Genomic DNA, 17,565 nt, shown 5'->3' on the forward strand with positions numbered 1-17,565 from the left:
TGTCTTATTTAAACCTCAGACATTTAGTTTGGTTTGCTCTTTGTTGTTGAAGTGTGTGGCATCACCATGCCTAGATCAAAAGAGCTCTCTGAAGTCTTCAGAAAGAAGGTTATAGATGCCTACGAGTCTGGGAAGAGATTTAAAAAGATCTCCAAACAATTTGAAATCAATCATTCGACTGTCCGGAAGATCATCTACAAGTGGAGAAGATTCCAAACAACTGCCAACTTGTTCAGGCGAGGCCGCCCCAGCAAGTGCAGCCGGAGAGCAGACCGCAAGATGCTGAAAGAAGTCTCTAAGAACCCCAGAATGTCATCACGGGACCTACAGGTATATTTTGCCACGGTTGATGTCAAAGTGCACGAGTCTACCATTAGAAAGAGGCTGCAAAAATTTGATCTACATGGGAGGTGTGCCAGGAGGAAACCTTTGCTGTCCAGAAAGAACATCAGGGCAAGACTAAAATTTGCCAATGAACACCTAGGCAAAGACCAGCACATCTGGAACAATGTGCTCTGGACAGTTGAGTCAAAGGTAGAGCCATTTGGCCACAGTACCAGAAGACATGTTTGGCGAAAACCAAAGACAGCATTTGACCACAAGAACCTGATACCAACTGTAAAGCATGGTGGTGGAAATATTATGGTTTGGGGCAGGTTTGCTGCATCAGGGCCTGGGCAGCTCACCATCATATAATCCACTATGAATTCTTCATTGTACCAGAGGGTGCTTGAGGATAATGTGAGGCCATCTGTCGGAAAGTTGAAGCTCAACCGAAGGTGGACCTTGCAACATGACAATGACCCTAAACATACCAGTAAATCCACCAAGGAATGGCTGAAAAGAAAGAAATGGAGGGTTCTGGAATGGCCAAGTCAAAGCCCGGATCTAAATCCCATCGAGATGTTGTGGGGGGATTTCAAACGAGCTGTGCATGGAAGAAACCCCTCAAACATCGCACAGCTGAAAGAATTCTACATGGAGAAGTGGGAAAACATTTCTCCCAGTCGATGTCAGAGACTGGTAGACAGTTATAAGAAACGCCTACTTGAGGTTGTTTCTGCCAAAGGGGGCAATACCACCTATTAGAGCCAAGGGTGTACTTACTTTTTCCACATGCGAAATTTGCATTTATGTTTAATTAAATTATACAATGGACTACAAAATGTAAATGTTTCATGATATTTGTTATATTATATCACGTTTATCTATCAATATTGTTGAAATGAAGATCAAATAGCTGTATGTTGAAATATGTTGAAAAAGTCTAAATTTTACATGGGGTGTACTTACTTTTTCACATGACTGTATATACTGTATATATATATACTGCTTCACTAGGGGTCACTGCAAACTTCTCTGCGTCAAACTCCATGGTGACTATTTTTAACACCTGTTAACCATCACACAAGAAATTTTTAAAAAAACAAAAAACAATTTGTTTGTTTTTGGAAAAATTTGGGAATGTTGGAACAAGTTCCAAATTTGGGAATTCTGGGAATGTTAGGGAATTCTTTCCCGGACTAAATTTAGGGATTTTTAGATCCCGGACGCAGACCCAATTTCGAGCCCACGAGTCAATTGGACGAGCCCCCAATTTCTGTTACGTGTTCCGCCCCGACCTCCTGGTCTCGGTATACCTCCAAACCCCGGGAGGAATCACGGCAGAAAAATATATATTTCCGTGTCGAAATCAATAAGGAAACAACACCAATGATTACGAACAAACCAATACTATATTATAAATCACACAGGAATTACATTACCACAAATGACAATTAAGAGTGCACTCTCGATTCCATCAGCTAGCATGCATAAAGTAACTCACAGTGTTCCAAGTGAGTGGAAAGAACCTTCCCCAATGTCTCTATATTCCCGTCTTCGAGCTCAGAGTTGGTCCCCTCCAGTGATCAACGGAACAATGTCGACTCTAAACCAGAATCTCGTTCCGCGGGCAGGCACAGACACGCCGCCCAAAACGGCACCAAGGCGCACGCGGCCCAAAGCGGAGAAAAGGGTCACGTGGTTAAAGTGGCACAAAGGCGCACTCACGGCGACTGGGAAATCCAAAGGCCCCCTGCAGGTACGAACTTTCACTGTTCATGGTCGGCGAGCCGCAAAGTAATCGTCAGAAGCCTCGGTGCACACACACACCACAGATACATCTGAACGCGGTGGAAACAGTTGACGAAGCAAGGAAAGTTTGCTCGACGCGCGAAGCGCATGAGTCAAAATGGCGGACGGCTCGTACTCGAGATGTAATCACACGACGATGGTTCCTCCGAATCCAACGCCAACCTGCAAAGCAACCAGCTTCTTCTCCGACTTTTCTCACCGCCTCCTCTTCCTCGCTCGTCGTTTTCTGGTCCACGATTTCCTGTATCATTTTAAGTTAACCTTTTTAACTTTAGATAGCTGTTCCTGAATAATAAACCTTTTGAGAATAATAATAATACCTAATATCAGAAACATGTCAAGTGGGTGAAAACCCCAATAACGGAAGTTACGAATCCGTAACAATATATACATATATATATATATATATTATATACACAAGCCGAAAGCACTCGGCGTTGCCCGGGTTCTTTCAAAATGAATTTACTACTATAATTCAGCTTTTACTCGCGGCTGTAGAAGATTGACTACTATAATTCAGCTCAGCTTTTAATTGCGAAATGGGCCCAGCCTGGCCGAGGTGGGCCTCGACCGGCATCACCACCTAGCCTATAACCTTCCCGGGGCCCGTCCCGACATTTTTAGTTCTTTTTGAATGAATTTACTACCATAATTCAGCTTTTACTCGCGGCCGTAGAAGTTTGACTACTATAATTCAGCTCACCTTTTAATTGTGAAATGGGCCCAGCCCGACCGAGGTGGGCCTCGACCAGCTTCGCCACCGAGCCTAAAACCTTCCCGGGCCCGTCCGCCCTGCTCCCCCTCGAGCTTCGAGTCCACGAGGCCGCCCACAGGCTATACTCGTGGAGGACGGATTGCTGGGCAATTCCAGCCGCCGAACCCGCAGCTAGCGCGTGGAAGGGTTTCCGGTCACAACCCGAGTACCTTCGATACACACGCCACCGCGAGGACGGGGGCTGGACCTCACACGAGACAACTGGGTATGGTATGCCCGAGCAGTTTGTGCGTCGCGTAACTCGTGCCGTTAACCACTATGATCCCAATAAAGCGGTTTTAACTCGTGCAATGCGAGGCCAATGGTGAAGGGCCGAAAACGGCCAAGTTGGAAACAAAGCACAGGATTTATTCACAATTGTACACTGGTGATAGAAAAGGGACACAGAGGAGAATCTTAACCACCTTACTTATGTTTCCCAGACAAGGGCCCTCAGACTCGTTCGGGGAAGGGGAGGAATAGGGGGACGCGCACAAAGCGCGGCCGCTTGGCGCAGTTCGCCCTGGACGGCTCGTTGGGCATTTCCCCCCGAGGATGTTTGTGGCAGGGACGTCGACCTCAGTCGTGCACGAACGGGAATCCACGGAGCGTGTCCCAAAGCCAGCGAGGCAAAGCGCACGTGCAGGGAGTCCAAGCAGAGGTCATCAGGAGCAGAGAGCACGTTCAGAATCCCGGGACAGAGAGTCTATATTAGGGAGTCCAGGCAGGGAGATTGTCGGGCCAGAGAAAGTCTATATTAGGGAGTCCAGGCAGGGAGTTCGTCGGGCCAGAGAGAGAGCGTTCAGAATCCCGGGACAGAGAGTCTATATTAGGGAGTCCAGGCAGGGAGATCATCGGGCCAGAGAGAGTTCAGAGTCCAGGGCCAGAGAGAGTTCGCCTGCCAGAGAGATCGACCTGCGAGAGAGAGAGTTCGGGGGTTTGGGCCGGGTCTTATATCCCCTGGAGCCCCACTAGAATGTTCCACGGACCTCCACTGGCCGCCGGGGGACACATGTCGTGATAGCCCCCCCATCCGTCAATCCCCTTAGCTCTCTTTGGCCGCCGTTATTGGCCACTCCCCTTAGCTCTCATTGGCCGCCGTTATTGGCCACTCCCCTTTAGCTCATGTTAGCTGTTTGCTGCTTACCAGCCACGCCCTCCAGCTCCTCCCTCGGGCCTGTTCGACTTGTCCTAGGCCCACCACATGGAATTCCAGGCTCCAATGAGGCCTACCCTTACTTTACCTGCCTCAACGCATACTAACACTGGGAAGGAGACTATACTTCACATTTAATAAGAAATAACTGACTAAGCGAGGCTACATGTTGTGGTGCAACTAACTAAAGTGGGGTTGCCTTTATTCCAAAAACCACAACAATATATATATATATATATATATATATATATATATATATATATATATATATATATATATATATATATATATATATATATATATATATATATATATATATATATATATATATATATATATATATATATATATATATATATATATATATATAATATATATATGTATATATATGTATATATATATATATATATATATATATTATATATATATATATATATATATATACAGTACATATACATATATATTATATTGTCGTGTCCCCGGGGTTAAGACCCCAAGAGGACGAATAACCAAAATGAGCTTAACTCCGAGGAGTATACCCAACTTGGCGGTATTATCTTTTCGCGCTCGCGGGAGGGCTCGAGGCGTTATCTGATCGGAACACACGCAGGGGTTATCCGAACCCACAAAGACAGGACAGCATATCCACAATACAAGAAAACTACAATTCGACAAATAATGATTTCATGAAAATAAATGCAAATAACAATGAAAGGTGAGGTAAAAACTAAAATTCCTAAATGAGGGACCCTCCATTCAGACTCGTATACAAACAAGGGGAAAACTAAAGTAAAAATAAATTGGTGTTTATAGTGCCGGGACTTAGCATTGTTATTCAAGTGAGGCCGTCGAATGCAGTCGGCAGCACAGAGGGGCCCGCAGCCGCGTGCGGAAAAGATGCACACGATGACGCGAAGCTCCTCTCTGTCTCGCCATGGACATGAAGGGATTGCGTGTGGCCAGTCCTCTCCTGCTCTTGTCTCCTTCCGACCGACGTGCCAAGAGCTCGGGAATGTCTCCGCAGATGCACACGAGGCCAAAAAGCAACCGTTTCCTCGTGTGACCGAGGCAAGAGAATTAGCAAGGGCGAGACGTCTTCCTCTTCCTCCTCCACTATCTAAAGTTTCATGAACCAGCACAGCCTGAGACGCAGCCGTTTGCCAGCGGGACCAAAACAAAGGGAAATAGCGAGCGAAGCGACCGTCCCTCACGCAAAGCCAGGAGCAGAATCGAGATAAAATGGCGAGACCGCGTCTTTTTGCCTTCAGCTCTCCCGAATGTTCCACGCTGATGTCAGACTCTGTCCAATCACCGAGCACTACTCAATCATGAAGGCCAGGGTGTGGCCTCCCCGTTACGAGTCGTCAGGGGCTAACTCCAATCTTCATTTGGGAATGCTCGGATAACGTCGTTCCCTTGCTGATCGGCAAATGTGGTGGGTGTTGGTCAGCCCTAGCGGCGTTCTGAGCAAATGAATCAATTTACAGTGCGATCGTTGTCGTTATTGTGGTGGCCCTTTTTGATGCAATAACAACGAAGGGAAAAATCACAGGGCAATTAGTGCCAATTACACACTGGGGTTTATCCTTAAGCCCTACCTAATTAGCATAGCTCCACCCCTCGTATGGAGACACATATACGATCTTACCCAGACAGTCAGCCTAACTTCATTTACATTGAGGTGGGTTCTTCTTCTTTGCGACACTCAGAGCATTCTAAACCGACACGTTCTCAACTTCATTAAGGTATTTCATCCCTACCCCAAAAACATAACAATATATATACTGATTCTTGAGATATCATGGCTTGGTTATTCCATGTTGGCTAAACACATTGGCTTGGTTATTCCTTACATATGTGTGTGTATATATATATATATATATATATATATATATATATATATATATATATATATATATAATGGTATCTGTAATCTGGTTCTCCAACCTAATGAGCGGACAACATGACGTCATCGCCATGCACGTCCGCCTTGCCTGCAAAGTTCCAGAGGAACCATCTAGCAGTGCGTCATTACGGATTATAAATACAGATACTGTCACAAGTGCATGCAAAACTCACAGTTACCGACCTGGTTTCGCCCTTGTTGGGGCTTCATCAGGGCAACGCAGTGAGGCTTTCCATACACTTGTAACTCTGTGACCCTTTCGGTTTTTATATCAGTCACTATGCGACCTTCATATCATCAGTGGAGAACCGCCAGCAAGGTGTCCCATACAGCTGCTGCTGCACCTTGCTGGGAGCGATACGCACCGCCTGCCACGCGGTGACGTTATCTCTGGTATCCACTCATCGCTCCCGTATCGCTCCCGTATCCACGTATCGCTCCCCCGTTGACAACTCCCCCGTTGACCAGATCGCCCCACAGATATTCAATCGGGAAACCTCTAAAGCGACCGAAAGAGAAGGAAAAGAGAAAAAGACAGAGTACGGAGGAAGAACAGATTTATTATACACACACAAGCAAAAAGGAAGAGCGACCAAAATTATTTACAAGCAATGGATGGAAAAAACAGTCACACAGTGCATCGTTAGCTTATCTATCTATAATTCCAGTAATCTCTGTGTGTTTGTTTGTACGTTTGTACGTTTGTACGTTTGTACGTTTGTACGTTTGTACGTTTGTACGTTTGTTTGTTTGTCTGTGACCGCTGTTTCTCGACAACTACCGGTCCGATATCTATCTATAATTCCAGCAATCTCTGTGTGTCTGTCTGTGTGTCTGTGTGTCTGTGTGTCTGTGTGTCTGTGTGTTTGTCTGTGACCGCTGTTTCTCGACAACCACGGGTCCGATATACTTGAAACTTGCCAGGTATATTGCTGGGGACCCGAGGATGTGCCTTTTCAAGGTTTGTAATTAATCGGACAAGTACCTACCGAGCTATGTCCAAAAAACGCTTCAACCAATCAGAGAGCAGCGAGCTATCACGTGTGCCGAACCGTTAATGCAATGCAAGCGTTAATGCGTTAATGCAAGGCTTTTCTTTTTTTCCCTCTTCTCTTTCTACTTTTCCTTGCGATTAAATTGCAAACAGCCAAAATACGTTGGCGCTAATTGAATAATTGGCCATTAACACTAAAATAATCGTAACTGCGATATGCCAACTTCCGGACAGTGCAGCCTTCCATGTTGTTGTTGTTTGCAGCAGCTGTTTGCAGCAAGGCAAGGCTTTTCTTTTTTTCCCTCTTCTCTTTCTACTTTTCCTTGCGATTAAATTGCAAAAAGCCAAAATACGTTGGCGATAATTGAATAATTGGGCATTATGTTTTACAACTAATAAAAACGAATTTGCGATTCATTCGCTTTCCTGCGCGTTTGTGTACGCGATGGCGATTTCTTTACCAAACTCCGGAAGCCGTTCGCTTTGGACCGAACCATTGCATGTAAATAGAGGGGGGGGATTGTCACCACTCGCAAGCCGTTCGCTTTGGACCAAACCATTTCATGTAAATAGGGGGGGGGGTATAATTTTAGATATATATATCGTACGGGCATGCCCTAGTACTTGAAACTTGCCAGGTATATTGCTGGGGACCCGAGGATGTGCCTTTTCAAGGTTTGAAATTAATCGGACAAGTACTTACCGAGCTATGGCGATTTAGCCGTTCGCCGTTCGCTTTGGCTTTGCGAATGGACCAAACCATTCATGTAAATAGAGGGGGGGGGGGGGGTGTTCTGTGGTCGTTCGCTTTGGCTTTGCGAATGGACCAAACCATTCATGTAAATAGAGGGGGGGGTTCTGTGGTCGTTCGCTTTGGCTTTGCGAATGGACCAAACCATTCATGTAAATAGAGGGGGGGGGTTCTGTGGTCGTTGCGAATGGACCAAACCATTCATGTAAATAGAGGGAGGGGGGTTCTGTGGTCGTTACTGCCACGTGGTTTCAAAGTTTTTTTTTGTTGTTGTTGTTTGCACGCATGTTTTTTTGCACCCACGTACGGGCACGCCCTAGGATGTTTACACACACACACCCCTACACAAATTTTTTTTTTTTTTTTTTTTGGCAAGGAACGGGCACCCACGTACGGGCACGTCCTAGCTTATATATAGTACGGGCATGCCCTAGTCTATCTATAATTCCAGTAATCTCTGTGTGTATGTATGTATGTATGTATGTATGTATGTATGTTTGTATGTTTGTATGTCTGTGACCGCTGTTTCTCGACAACCACGGGTCCGATATACTTTAAACTTGCCAGGTATATTGCTGGGGACCCGAGGATGTGCCTTTTCAAGGTTTCATATTAATCGGACAAGTAGTTACCGAGCTATGTCCAAAAAACGATTCAACCAATCAGAGAGCAGCGAGCTATCACGTGTGCCGAACGTGGCGAACAGACTCTGCCTCGGACGGCACATTTGAGAGCGTATTCATTTATTTCACGTTGGCAAACTATGTTGCCGTTAAACTATGTTTTAAAACTAATTAAAACTAATTTGCGATTCATCGTAACTGCGATTTGCGACCTTCCGGACAGTGAAGACTTCACTTCCGGCAGCCAATCACAGAACGCGTTGTTGCGAGCCGAGCCGAGCGCGTGCGCCATTACGGTTCGTAATTCGATTTCTTCCGGAGAAAATAATAATTTCTCGATTTCTTATGCGCATTATTTCTCCCAGAGCGAAGGGCGGAAGCGAAGAGCGTTGTTTTTTTTGTTTACGGGCGTACGGGCGTACGGGCGGGGTAGAGCGTACGGGTAGCGTTTTTTTTTTTTTTTGGCAAGGAACGGGCACCCACGTACGGGCATGCCCTAGTTCTACTCAATTTACTTAATCCCAAGACAACGAGTAGGACAGGACGTTCACACTTACACAGGGGATATTGCAGGCAGGTAGGGCTTGAGGTGGATTGCTTGAGAGGGAGGCAAGGTCGGAGGCAGCAGCTCTCAATTCCTCGTGGTTTTTGGCGGGAAAACCCTCCGTCGCGTATCCGCTGCTGTAGACGTCACGCGCTGGTTCGGCACACCTGCTCCTCTTCTTGTGGTGGAGCCGTCTCCCTCCTTTCAGCGCGTCTCTCCAAAGCTGGTTTCCTTGCTGAGTACCTCTCCTCTTTGGCTTGGAGCGTTTCGCATCTCACCGCTCCTCTTGGTGCCGCCTCTTTGCTCATCTCCCAGGTCATCTCCTAAAGCAGTCCCTTACAGTCGCTTTTATAACTCGCGGCGGAATCAAGCCGCCGGCTGCGAGGGCATGCCTACCGGTTCGCTCACCGCGGTGCTGATTGGCCATGCGACCCTCTGGCTCACTCCTCCCCTCTATGACGAGGTGGAGACACGCCTTTCTTCTCCGAGATTAGCACATGGGCAATGGCGGCTTGCGGGATTGAACACAACTCGCACCCTTTTGAAAGGACTTTTGGAGAGCGGAGATGTTTGGGGAAATTGCAAGGGCCTACTCTTATTTTGTTTGATACAATGCAAAGTCAATCTAGTGGGAAACACAGATTTAGCCTACATGGAATAAGGAAATACACTATTTAAAAAGATATATCGTGACCTGCGTGTAAGTTTCATGGAATTAACTAGGAGGACGGCTGCGACCATTATTTACATTAACAGGGTGTTACCATACTTTTGTAACGTTCACATTGTAACGTTTTCACATTCGTTACACTTCCTCCAAAATTGTTACACTTCTCAAAAAAACCGTTACACTTCTCAAATTCGTTACACACTTCTCAAAACCGTTACACTGCACCCTCCTTTCTTCAGGCCCGGACTCGGGCCTACTAAACTTTAACTTAGTGTGACACGTAGGTGTAATTCCCTCTACAATTAACCTGACCCTGAGTGTGACAATCTTAAAACACAAATAAGTATGTCCCCCTATTGCATTGCACCCTGTCTAACAGACTCAAGCCCACAGCTAACCGAATTACGGAATTATTCTCAAACTATACATTTACGGTGGGGAGCATTATTTACAATGACGTGATTTCTTATTTACAACGCAACCCAGGACCTGTGTTTTTTTTGTTTCTTTCTTAGGGAACAAGAAAAAAAGAAATTCCTGTTGGGAGGGAGGAGACAGCACGCATTGCATCGATGCACCAGTACCAATACCACCAAAGCACCCAAAAGCACCACAAGCACCACAAAGCACCAAAAGCACCACTCGGTGCGCAGTCACCATGGTGCTTAATAAACACAACAAAACAACTGGTGGTGGTCTTCACTTTCTCTGCTGGGCCGATGTTCTTCCCGACGTCTTCTGGCTTCATGCGGCCTATTTGGACATAATAAAAAGCACAACTTGTGTTCGTTTTTATTTAGGGCCTCAGGGGCCAACTAAGGGTGGTCCACCTGTTTGGCATAGGTGCCACCTTACCGAGGTCCGCAAGCAAGATTCCCTGGCCACTATGGCCGGTCTCCAACAGAGGTGCCCTGCCCCAGAACCTGGGGTCCATCAAGTGGTACTTGGCCGCAGAACAGCGGTCCATAAAGTGGTACATCAACGCAATGCAGGCTGGTTCTGGGAATCTCGGGCGCACAATGGCCACCTCACGCACGCTCCCCTCGGCACCCAATGGCGCACAGGTCATGTGGGAGACAAAAGAAAGACAATTGAGCGAGGGGTAAGGTCACAAGGGTACACGTCAATAAGGCAATGCAAGGCGAAATGCGTACGGAGGGCGAAGTGAGAAAGCTCGTCCCTACCGTACGTCACCCCCCTGTCACCTACACTACCCTTGCCCTTACCCCATATTTACAAAACCTACCCATTTACAAATTCGTCACTACTGTCACGTCTTCCCCATATTTCCCCTATACCAAATTCGTCTCCACAATCCCTCTACTTCAAAATTTGCCATCACCAAATTCATCATCAATCCTCATAAGGAGGCAGAGATGGAACATCAAAGCACAATGTCACACCCACGTCATGATGCGTCTCACAATCCAAAACATTTGCATTAATGAAAAAATAATAAAACATGGCATGGTGTGGAGTACCTGTCACCTCAGGTGAGTGGATGCAGATGGTGCGAGGAGATCCTTCATCCTAACTATTTTCTAAATGACTTTAACACACTTTACACTACCCGGGGTCTTTCCCTGCCAATCCATTGGCCAACTTACACTATGGGTTCTAATAACCAATTCCCATTGACCAAACTGTGGTGCTTCTCAATTTGGGGTCTCACTCCCCCGATTCATCTCCCGGTGCCCTCGCACAATTTCTGGGCTGCGACGTGTAGCTCTCCCAGCAGGTCTACCCACCTGCACACCTCCACCACTGCAGTTGCCACCCGAGCTTACCTAGCTCCTCACCCTAACCTATCTAACTGGGGCAGGCCCCTCCTGGCTCTGTCACCCCACTCGGTGCCCTCTGGCACTGGGCTACCCGGGTCCGTCCTCCGGATCCTCGGGCCCCATCCACAACAACTACTACCGGCTCCCAGAGCCCACCTGCGGCCTCACCTGGCCGACATCCTTACAGTGGTGGAGCGCCCAACCAACTACACACACTAACAGGCTACACGCCCCGCCATTTCCACGACACTAATGCACCCATCCAAAGACCATTCTTTCACCCGCACCACAGATGCCAATATCCAACCACAATTTACCTATACCCTCTACCTAACACTTACACTACCCGCCCCGGGTATCCGTGATGGGGGTCCACTCTTCCCCCATTCACACCTTCGCACCATCCACTCCACTCCACAATTTCCACCATACTCACTCCACGACCATCCATTCCAATACTCCATTTATTCCACACTACCATTCTCCATACCTGCTGTTGCACACCTGTGCCCTCACACCTGGTGCCACCTGCATCCTCCTTTCTTCCTGGACCATTTGGTCATCACAATACACAATCACTATCACTCACTCATACACTGCTCCATCCACCTGTTCAGTTGCACACCTGTGCAATCACACCTGTTCAATCACACCTGTTCAATCCTCACACACACGGCATCATCTCAGCTAACTACTCCCCTCTGAAACTTGCGCTTCCCAGTCGTCCCTTTAAACTATTGCGCTCCCACGTCATTATAATCCACCCTAATCTACCTGCGTCCCCACTACAGGTATCAGTCACTAACTAATCTTAACGTTACCTAATGTCATCTTCGCTAGATCCCTACAATTATCCAAGCCCTCCCTGGCTCGGTTGTCATAGCCACCCCATAAACTATTGCGCATTTGCCCCCACCTGTGAGGGATGGTGGATTTGCCATCCCACCACATCGGGGGTCTCTCACTATCAATTTCGCACACCTAAATCCAACCAATTAAAAATTCGGCCAATCACCGTACCAATCATCAAATTTTGCTTTTTTTTCTTCTAATTTCGGGGCCAAAACACTATCCTCATCACCCGTCTACTTATTACATCCTCTCGGTGCGCCAATTCCCTTCTAAAGCTCGGCTTCGTACAGCCGAGCCATGAACGCGGGTTCTTTTGTGCCAGCGGCTGGATACGTCCCGCATTCGTGGCAGGGACGGGGGCTTACCCGGGCCGAGATCCCATGCACCACCTCGGCGTGGAGCCATCCAATGTCCCGATCTCGACCTGCCGGCACGTCTCAATAGAAAGTGGTCGCCATGACGACCCTTCCTATCGGGCTGCCCGCTCCGCCTAGTGGAGCCCGGACGCGGCCGTTCCACGCGAGGCCCAGCGTGGATCGCGCACGGCGGTCCTTTCGAACCCGCCGTGGCTCGGATCCCCGCTGGTTCTCGCGGCACGCGAAGCCCGGCACGCACCGAGGGCCCGATTCGGCTATAAGTCGCTCTAACCGCTAAACCGGTTACCGTCGATGCTTCACCTGGACGCTTACATGCATATGCTACCCCTTTCTTGCTCATACATGCAGCCGTTTCCATGCTCCTCGTCGTACCTCTTCTTACACACCTCGGTACACTCATTCCGCTCACCGACTTGGTCACACACCTGACCACCGAACACCTTGGCACACATTCGTCGCTCGCACACCTCACCAACACACCTCTTCGCGCCCCTTTCTCGGTCACCTCCTTTGTGACAATCACAGGTGTGCTCTCACCCGCACACCCAACCACGTGCCTCACTACCAATTCCAGCGTGCTATCCCACTCACGCTCTACCATTCCAGGTGTGCTTCCTTCCATTCCAGGTGTACACCCTCGCTCACCTGTCATAACCAACTCACGCTCCGTGTCACTCTCACTACTCTCACCACCACTCTTGACAACGCACTCACCCTTACTCCCGACAGCGCACTCTTTCCTCATGCACCTGTCCGTTACACACCTTTCTCGCGCATCCTCTTGCGCACACTTTTCCATTACTTCCTCCGTAACACTCACCACACCGCGCTTCCATGTGCTCCCTCGCACACGCGCTACGTCCAACTCACTCTTGACGGCACACTCACTCCTCGGCGTGCACTTTTTCCTCACACACCCCATGGTCGGACATTCTCGCACACCTCTTTTTCGCACACCAGACCTGTCGCACACTTCACCAACGGCCTTTCACGAACACCCGGATCCAAACCAATCCCCAAGCCGACTGAAGCTTTCCTCACATCATATACATTGCCACTCACCTCCGTACCTCGTCTCCGCACCTCCTTTGCCACCTGCAAACTCTTTATTTGGTTAGTGAGCATCACATTATGAGTTGAGCACCGACCTTGCACATATTCCATCACCTCCTCCTGGATTTCTCTCTTAGTTTCTGTCCGTCTCTTCTTAATTTCACTCACCTCCCGGTCCTTTGTCAGTTCCTCACGTACCATCTGACATTGCCTCTGTGTCGCTATTAATTCGTTTTTAATTTCTTTTTGTGTCGCCTTTAACCCTCCTAGTACCGCAGTGTTCTTTTGAACCTGCTCCACTAACTTCGTTTGTCCCTCTGTCAGCTGTTCCACCTCCTCCGTCAGATCTTCTATTCCCCCTTGTAACTTAGCCGTATTATTTCTCACCTCTTTCTCCATACGCTTCTCACCTCGCTTTACCTCCTCGCGTAGCCCCGAAACCTCCTCACTTACCCCTCGTCGTATTTCCTCCATCTCTTTTGTAGATGCCACCCTCATCTGTCCCAATTCATCCCTCTGAGCATCCAGTTTGGTTTCTACCCCGATTTTCACCTCCTCTATCTGCTCTCCCATTTGTTTGATTTCCCTGGCAGATTGTTCCCATATTTCCCGCAATTTGTCCTCCATCCTATTTTCTAACCCCATTAACCCATTTTTCACCCCCTCTAACTGATTCTCCTGGGCAGCCATTCTGTTTTCCACCCCCGTTAACCCATTCTTTACCTCTTTTATCCCGTTGTCTAACCCCTCAAAATTATTGTCGAACTTCCCAAATTTCTTGTCTAACTCCTCAAAATTATTGTCGAACTTCCCAAATTTCTTGTCTAACTCCTCACCGGTACCCCTCGCTTCGTCCCTCATTACCCCCATTTGCCCCATAATTCTGCTTTCCATTTCTTCGCTATTCTTGTCCATAAGGGCCTTCATTTGTATAAAAAAAAGGTTCAAATCCACCAACGGCGTTGCTACGGTCGCGGCAAAATTTGGTGCCGCTACACCCACGTGCGCGAGGACGCCACTTTGCGCGTCTGATACTTCCGCAACCACATTGCTATTTTTCTCCTCCTCCCTTTCCTCCACATACATTTCCCCGAGGTCCTGGGTCGATTCCACCCTGTCTATCTCTCCCACCGACATCCGATCGCCTTGATTGTCCATGGCGCGATCTCAAAATTCGGGTTTTATAAAACAAAGTAAATTTCGGCAGCTTGTAATTTTGAGCGCGTTAAGCACGCTTCGGGTCCGATTTCGGGTCCGATCTCACTCCTCGACACCAATTGTTACTCTAATAGTACAATTGGTGTTCCAAAATTTGGGCCTAACAAATTTAGTCCCAGGTCCGAATCCAACTCCTGACAACCAATTGTTACAGACGCGGTTTTAGATGTTATATTGACCGAGCGGTGGTGTATTACCGCGTCCGAACAGTTACTCCCCGATTAGAACCCGATTCCACCCGACGTTGACCAGATCGCCCCACAGATATTCAATCGGGAAACCTCTAAAGCGACCGAAAGAGAAGGAAAAGAGAAAAAGACAGAGTACGGAGGAAGAACAGATTTATTATACACACACAAGCAAAAAGGAAGAGCGACCAAAATTATTTACAAGCAATGGATGGAAAAAACAGTCACACAGTGCATCGTTAGTTTATTCTACTCAATTTACTTAATCCCAAGACAACGAGTAGGACAGGACGTTCACACTTACACAGGGGATATTGCAGGCAGGTAGGGCTTGAGGTGGATTGCTTGAGAGGGAGGCAAGGTCGGAGGCAGCAGCTCTCAATTCCTCGCGGTTTTTGGCGGGAAAACCCTCCGTCGCGTATCCGCTGCTGTAGACGTCACGCGCTGGTTCGGCACACCTGCTCCTCTTCTTGTGGTGGAGCCGTCTCCCTCCTTTCAGCGCGTCTCTCCAAAGCTGGTTTCCTTGCCGAGTACCTCTCCTCTTTGGCTTGGAGCGTTTCGCATCTCACCGCTCCTCTTGGTGCCGCCTCTTTGCTCATCTCCCAGGTCATCTCCTAAAGCAGTCCCTTACAGTCGCTTTTATAACTCGCGGCGGAATCAAGCCGCCGGCTGCGAGGGCACGCCTACCGGTTCGCTCACCGCGGTGCTGATTGGCCATGCGACCCTCTGGCTCACTCCTCCCCTCTATGACGAGGTGGAGACACGCCTTTCTTCTCCGAGATTAGCACATGGGCAATGGCGGCTTGCGGGATTGAACACAACTCGCACCCTTTTGAAAGGACTTTTGGAGAGCGGAGATGTTTGGGGAAATTGCAAGGGCCTACTCTTATTTTGTTTGATACAATGCAAAGTCAATCTAGTGGGAAACACAGATTTAGCCTACATGGAATAAGGAAATACACTATTTAAAAAGATATATCGTGACCTGCGTGTAAGTTTCATGGAATTAACTAGGAGGACGGCTGCGACCATTATTTACATTAACAGGGTGTTACCATACTTTTGTAACGTTCACATTGTAACGTTTTCACATTCGTTACACTTCCTCCAAAATTGTTACACTTCTCAAAAAAACCGTTACACTTCTCAAATTCGTTACACACTTCTCAAAACCGTTACAATATATATATATATATATATATATATATATATATATATATATATATATATATATATATATATATATATATATATATATATATATTTATTTATTTAAATATATATATATATATATACATTCATAAGGAATAACCAAGCCAATGTATTTGTCATATAGAGAAAGGCTCAAATTTGGCCTTTAGTGTTATTAAACTGGAAATATACATGATACAATACCCAACAAGCAAGCATAATACACTGTGTGTGGGGTCAAGTGAATTAAAATGGGGGGGGGGGGGGGGGGGTGGAGGTTGTGGCTGACAAATGTCTGTAAAAATCCCACCACAACCACACGCCACTCTCATCATTGATATGCTGTATATATATATATATATACATATATGCCTATATACATATATATTGACATGCCACTCCCATATTTTCCAGGTGAAGACGATTCTGTGCTCGAAACGTCGGACGTGAAACATTGTCCAGCACGACAAATACATTAAGTGAATGTCCGTTCAGCTTCCCAAAATAAATATCTGTTCTCATCACAGGTTCTATCACAGGTTCTTTTCTATTTTAAATTTTTTACTCGTATATAAATTTGCTTACTTCTTTTCACGGCATCTGCACCATCACCAACAGTCATAATCACCAGCGCCAAGAAAGCGCACACGCAGTGTGAAAGCTTCATTGCAAATTCCAAAGAGACCGGTTTCACTGTAACGATTTAAGAACAAACTTTCCTGCTCGAATGCTGCTTTGAGTTTATCTCAAATGTGCACTCCTCTCGTGAAATGAGAACCATATATATATAGATATATATGGGTTTAACCCCCTCGTGAACTCCGCCCCTTCATCCCCCCGTTTTGCATCTTCCGTGCAACAATACATTTCCCAGTGACAGGTGTTATAAATGATTGATATTCGAGGTCGAGTCATAATTTTGGTAAACTTTCTGAAATCGACATCGTTGGTTTGAGTTGCATAACAACGGCAAAGGCATCTAACCCTCGTGCATTATTAACCTGGGAAGCATCTTATCTGAAGACGACCTCAGGGAGAAACATGTTTGGGTGATTTCAAAACATCAGATAAAACAGAGTAAACAGAATATGTCAACTTTGACTGAAGTTGAGTGGTAACTGTTTTTTTTTTAAGCACTTGTTGATTGTACCTTGTATACCATATTGGAGCACATCTCGATATCGTTCAGAAGAGAAAAACTGTCTTATGAATACAAATCTATTCACATTGGGATATTCATCTGGCTCTTTGGAATTTTAGGTGTAATGGTCTGATGTGTATTGGCGATGAACAATGGAACCCTAACTCTTGCAGTCGGGGTGGTAGAATAGCTTAGAGGTATGCGTGCTCACCTTTAAGCTGTCTATCCTG

General features: G+C 46.9%; 1 protein-coding gene across 1 annotated transcript in view; it reads right to left on the minus strand.

Annotated features, from left to right (window-relative positions):
* LOC144891705 (uncharacterized) overlaps nucleotides 1–17,147 on the minus strand; it is a 30,877-nt gene extending 13,730 nt beyond the window's left edge. Inside the window, exon 1 of the mRNA XM_078775685.1 lies at nucleotides 16,780–17,147. Coding sequence (XP_078631811.1) covers nucleotides 16,780–16,861 — 82 coding nt within the window. The 5' untranslated portion in view covers nucleotides 16,862–17,147. The remainder of the gene's footprint in view (nucleotides 1–16,779) is intronic.
* Nucleotides 17,148–17,565: the final 418 nt, after the last annotated feature.

Source organism: Myxine glutinosa, chromosome 4, assembly GCF_964187855.1.
Source record: "Myxine glutinosa chromosome 4, kmMyxGlut1.1, whole genome shotgun sequence".
Taxonomy (NCBI): Eukaryota; Metazoa; Chordata; class Myxini; order Myxiniformes; family Myxinidae; genus Myxine; species Myxine glutinosa.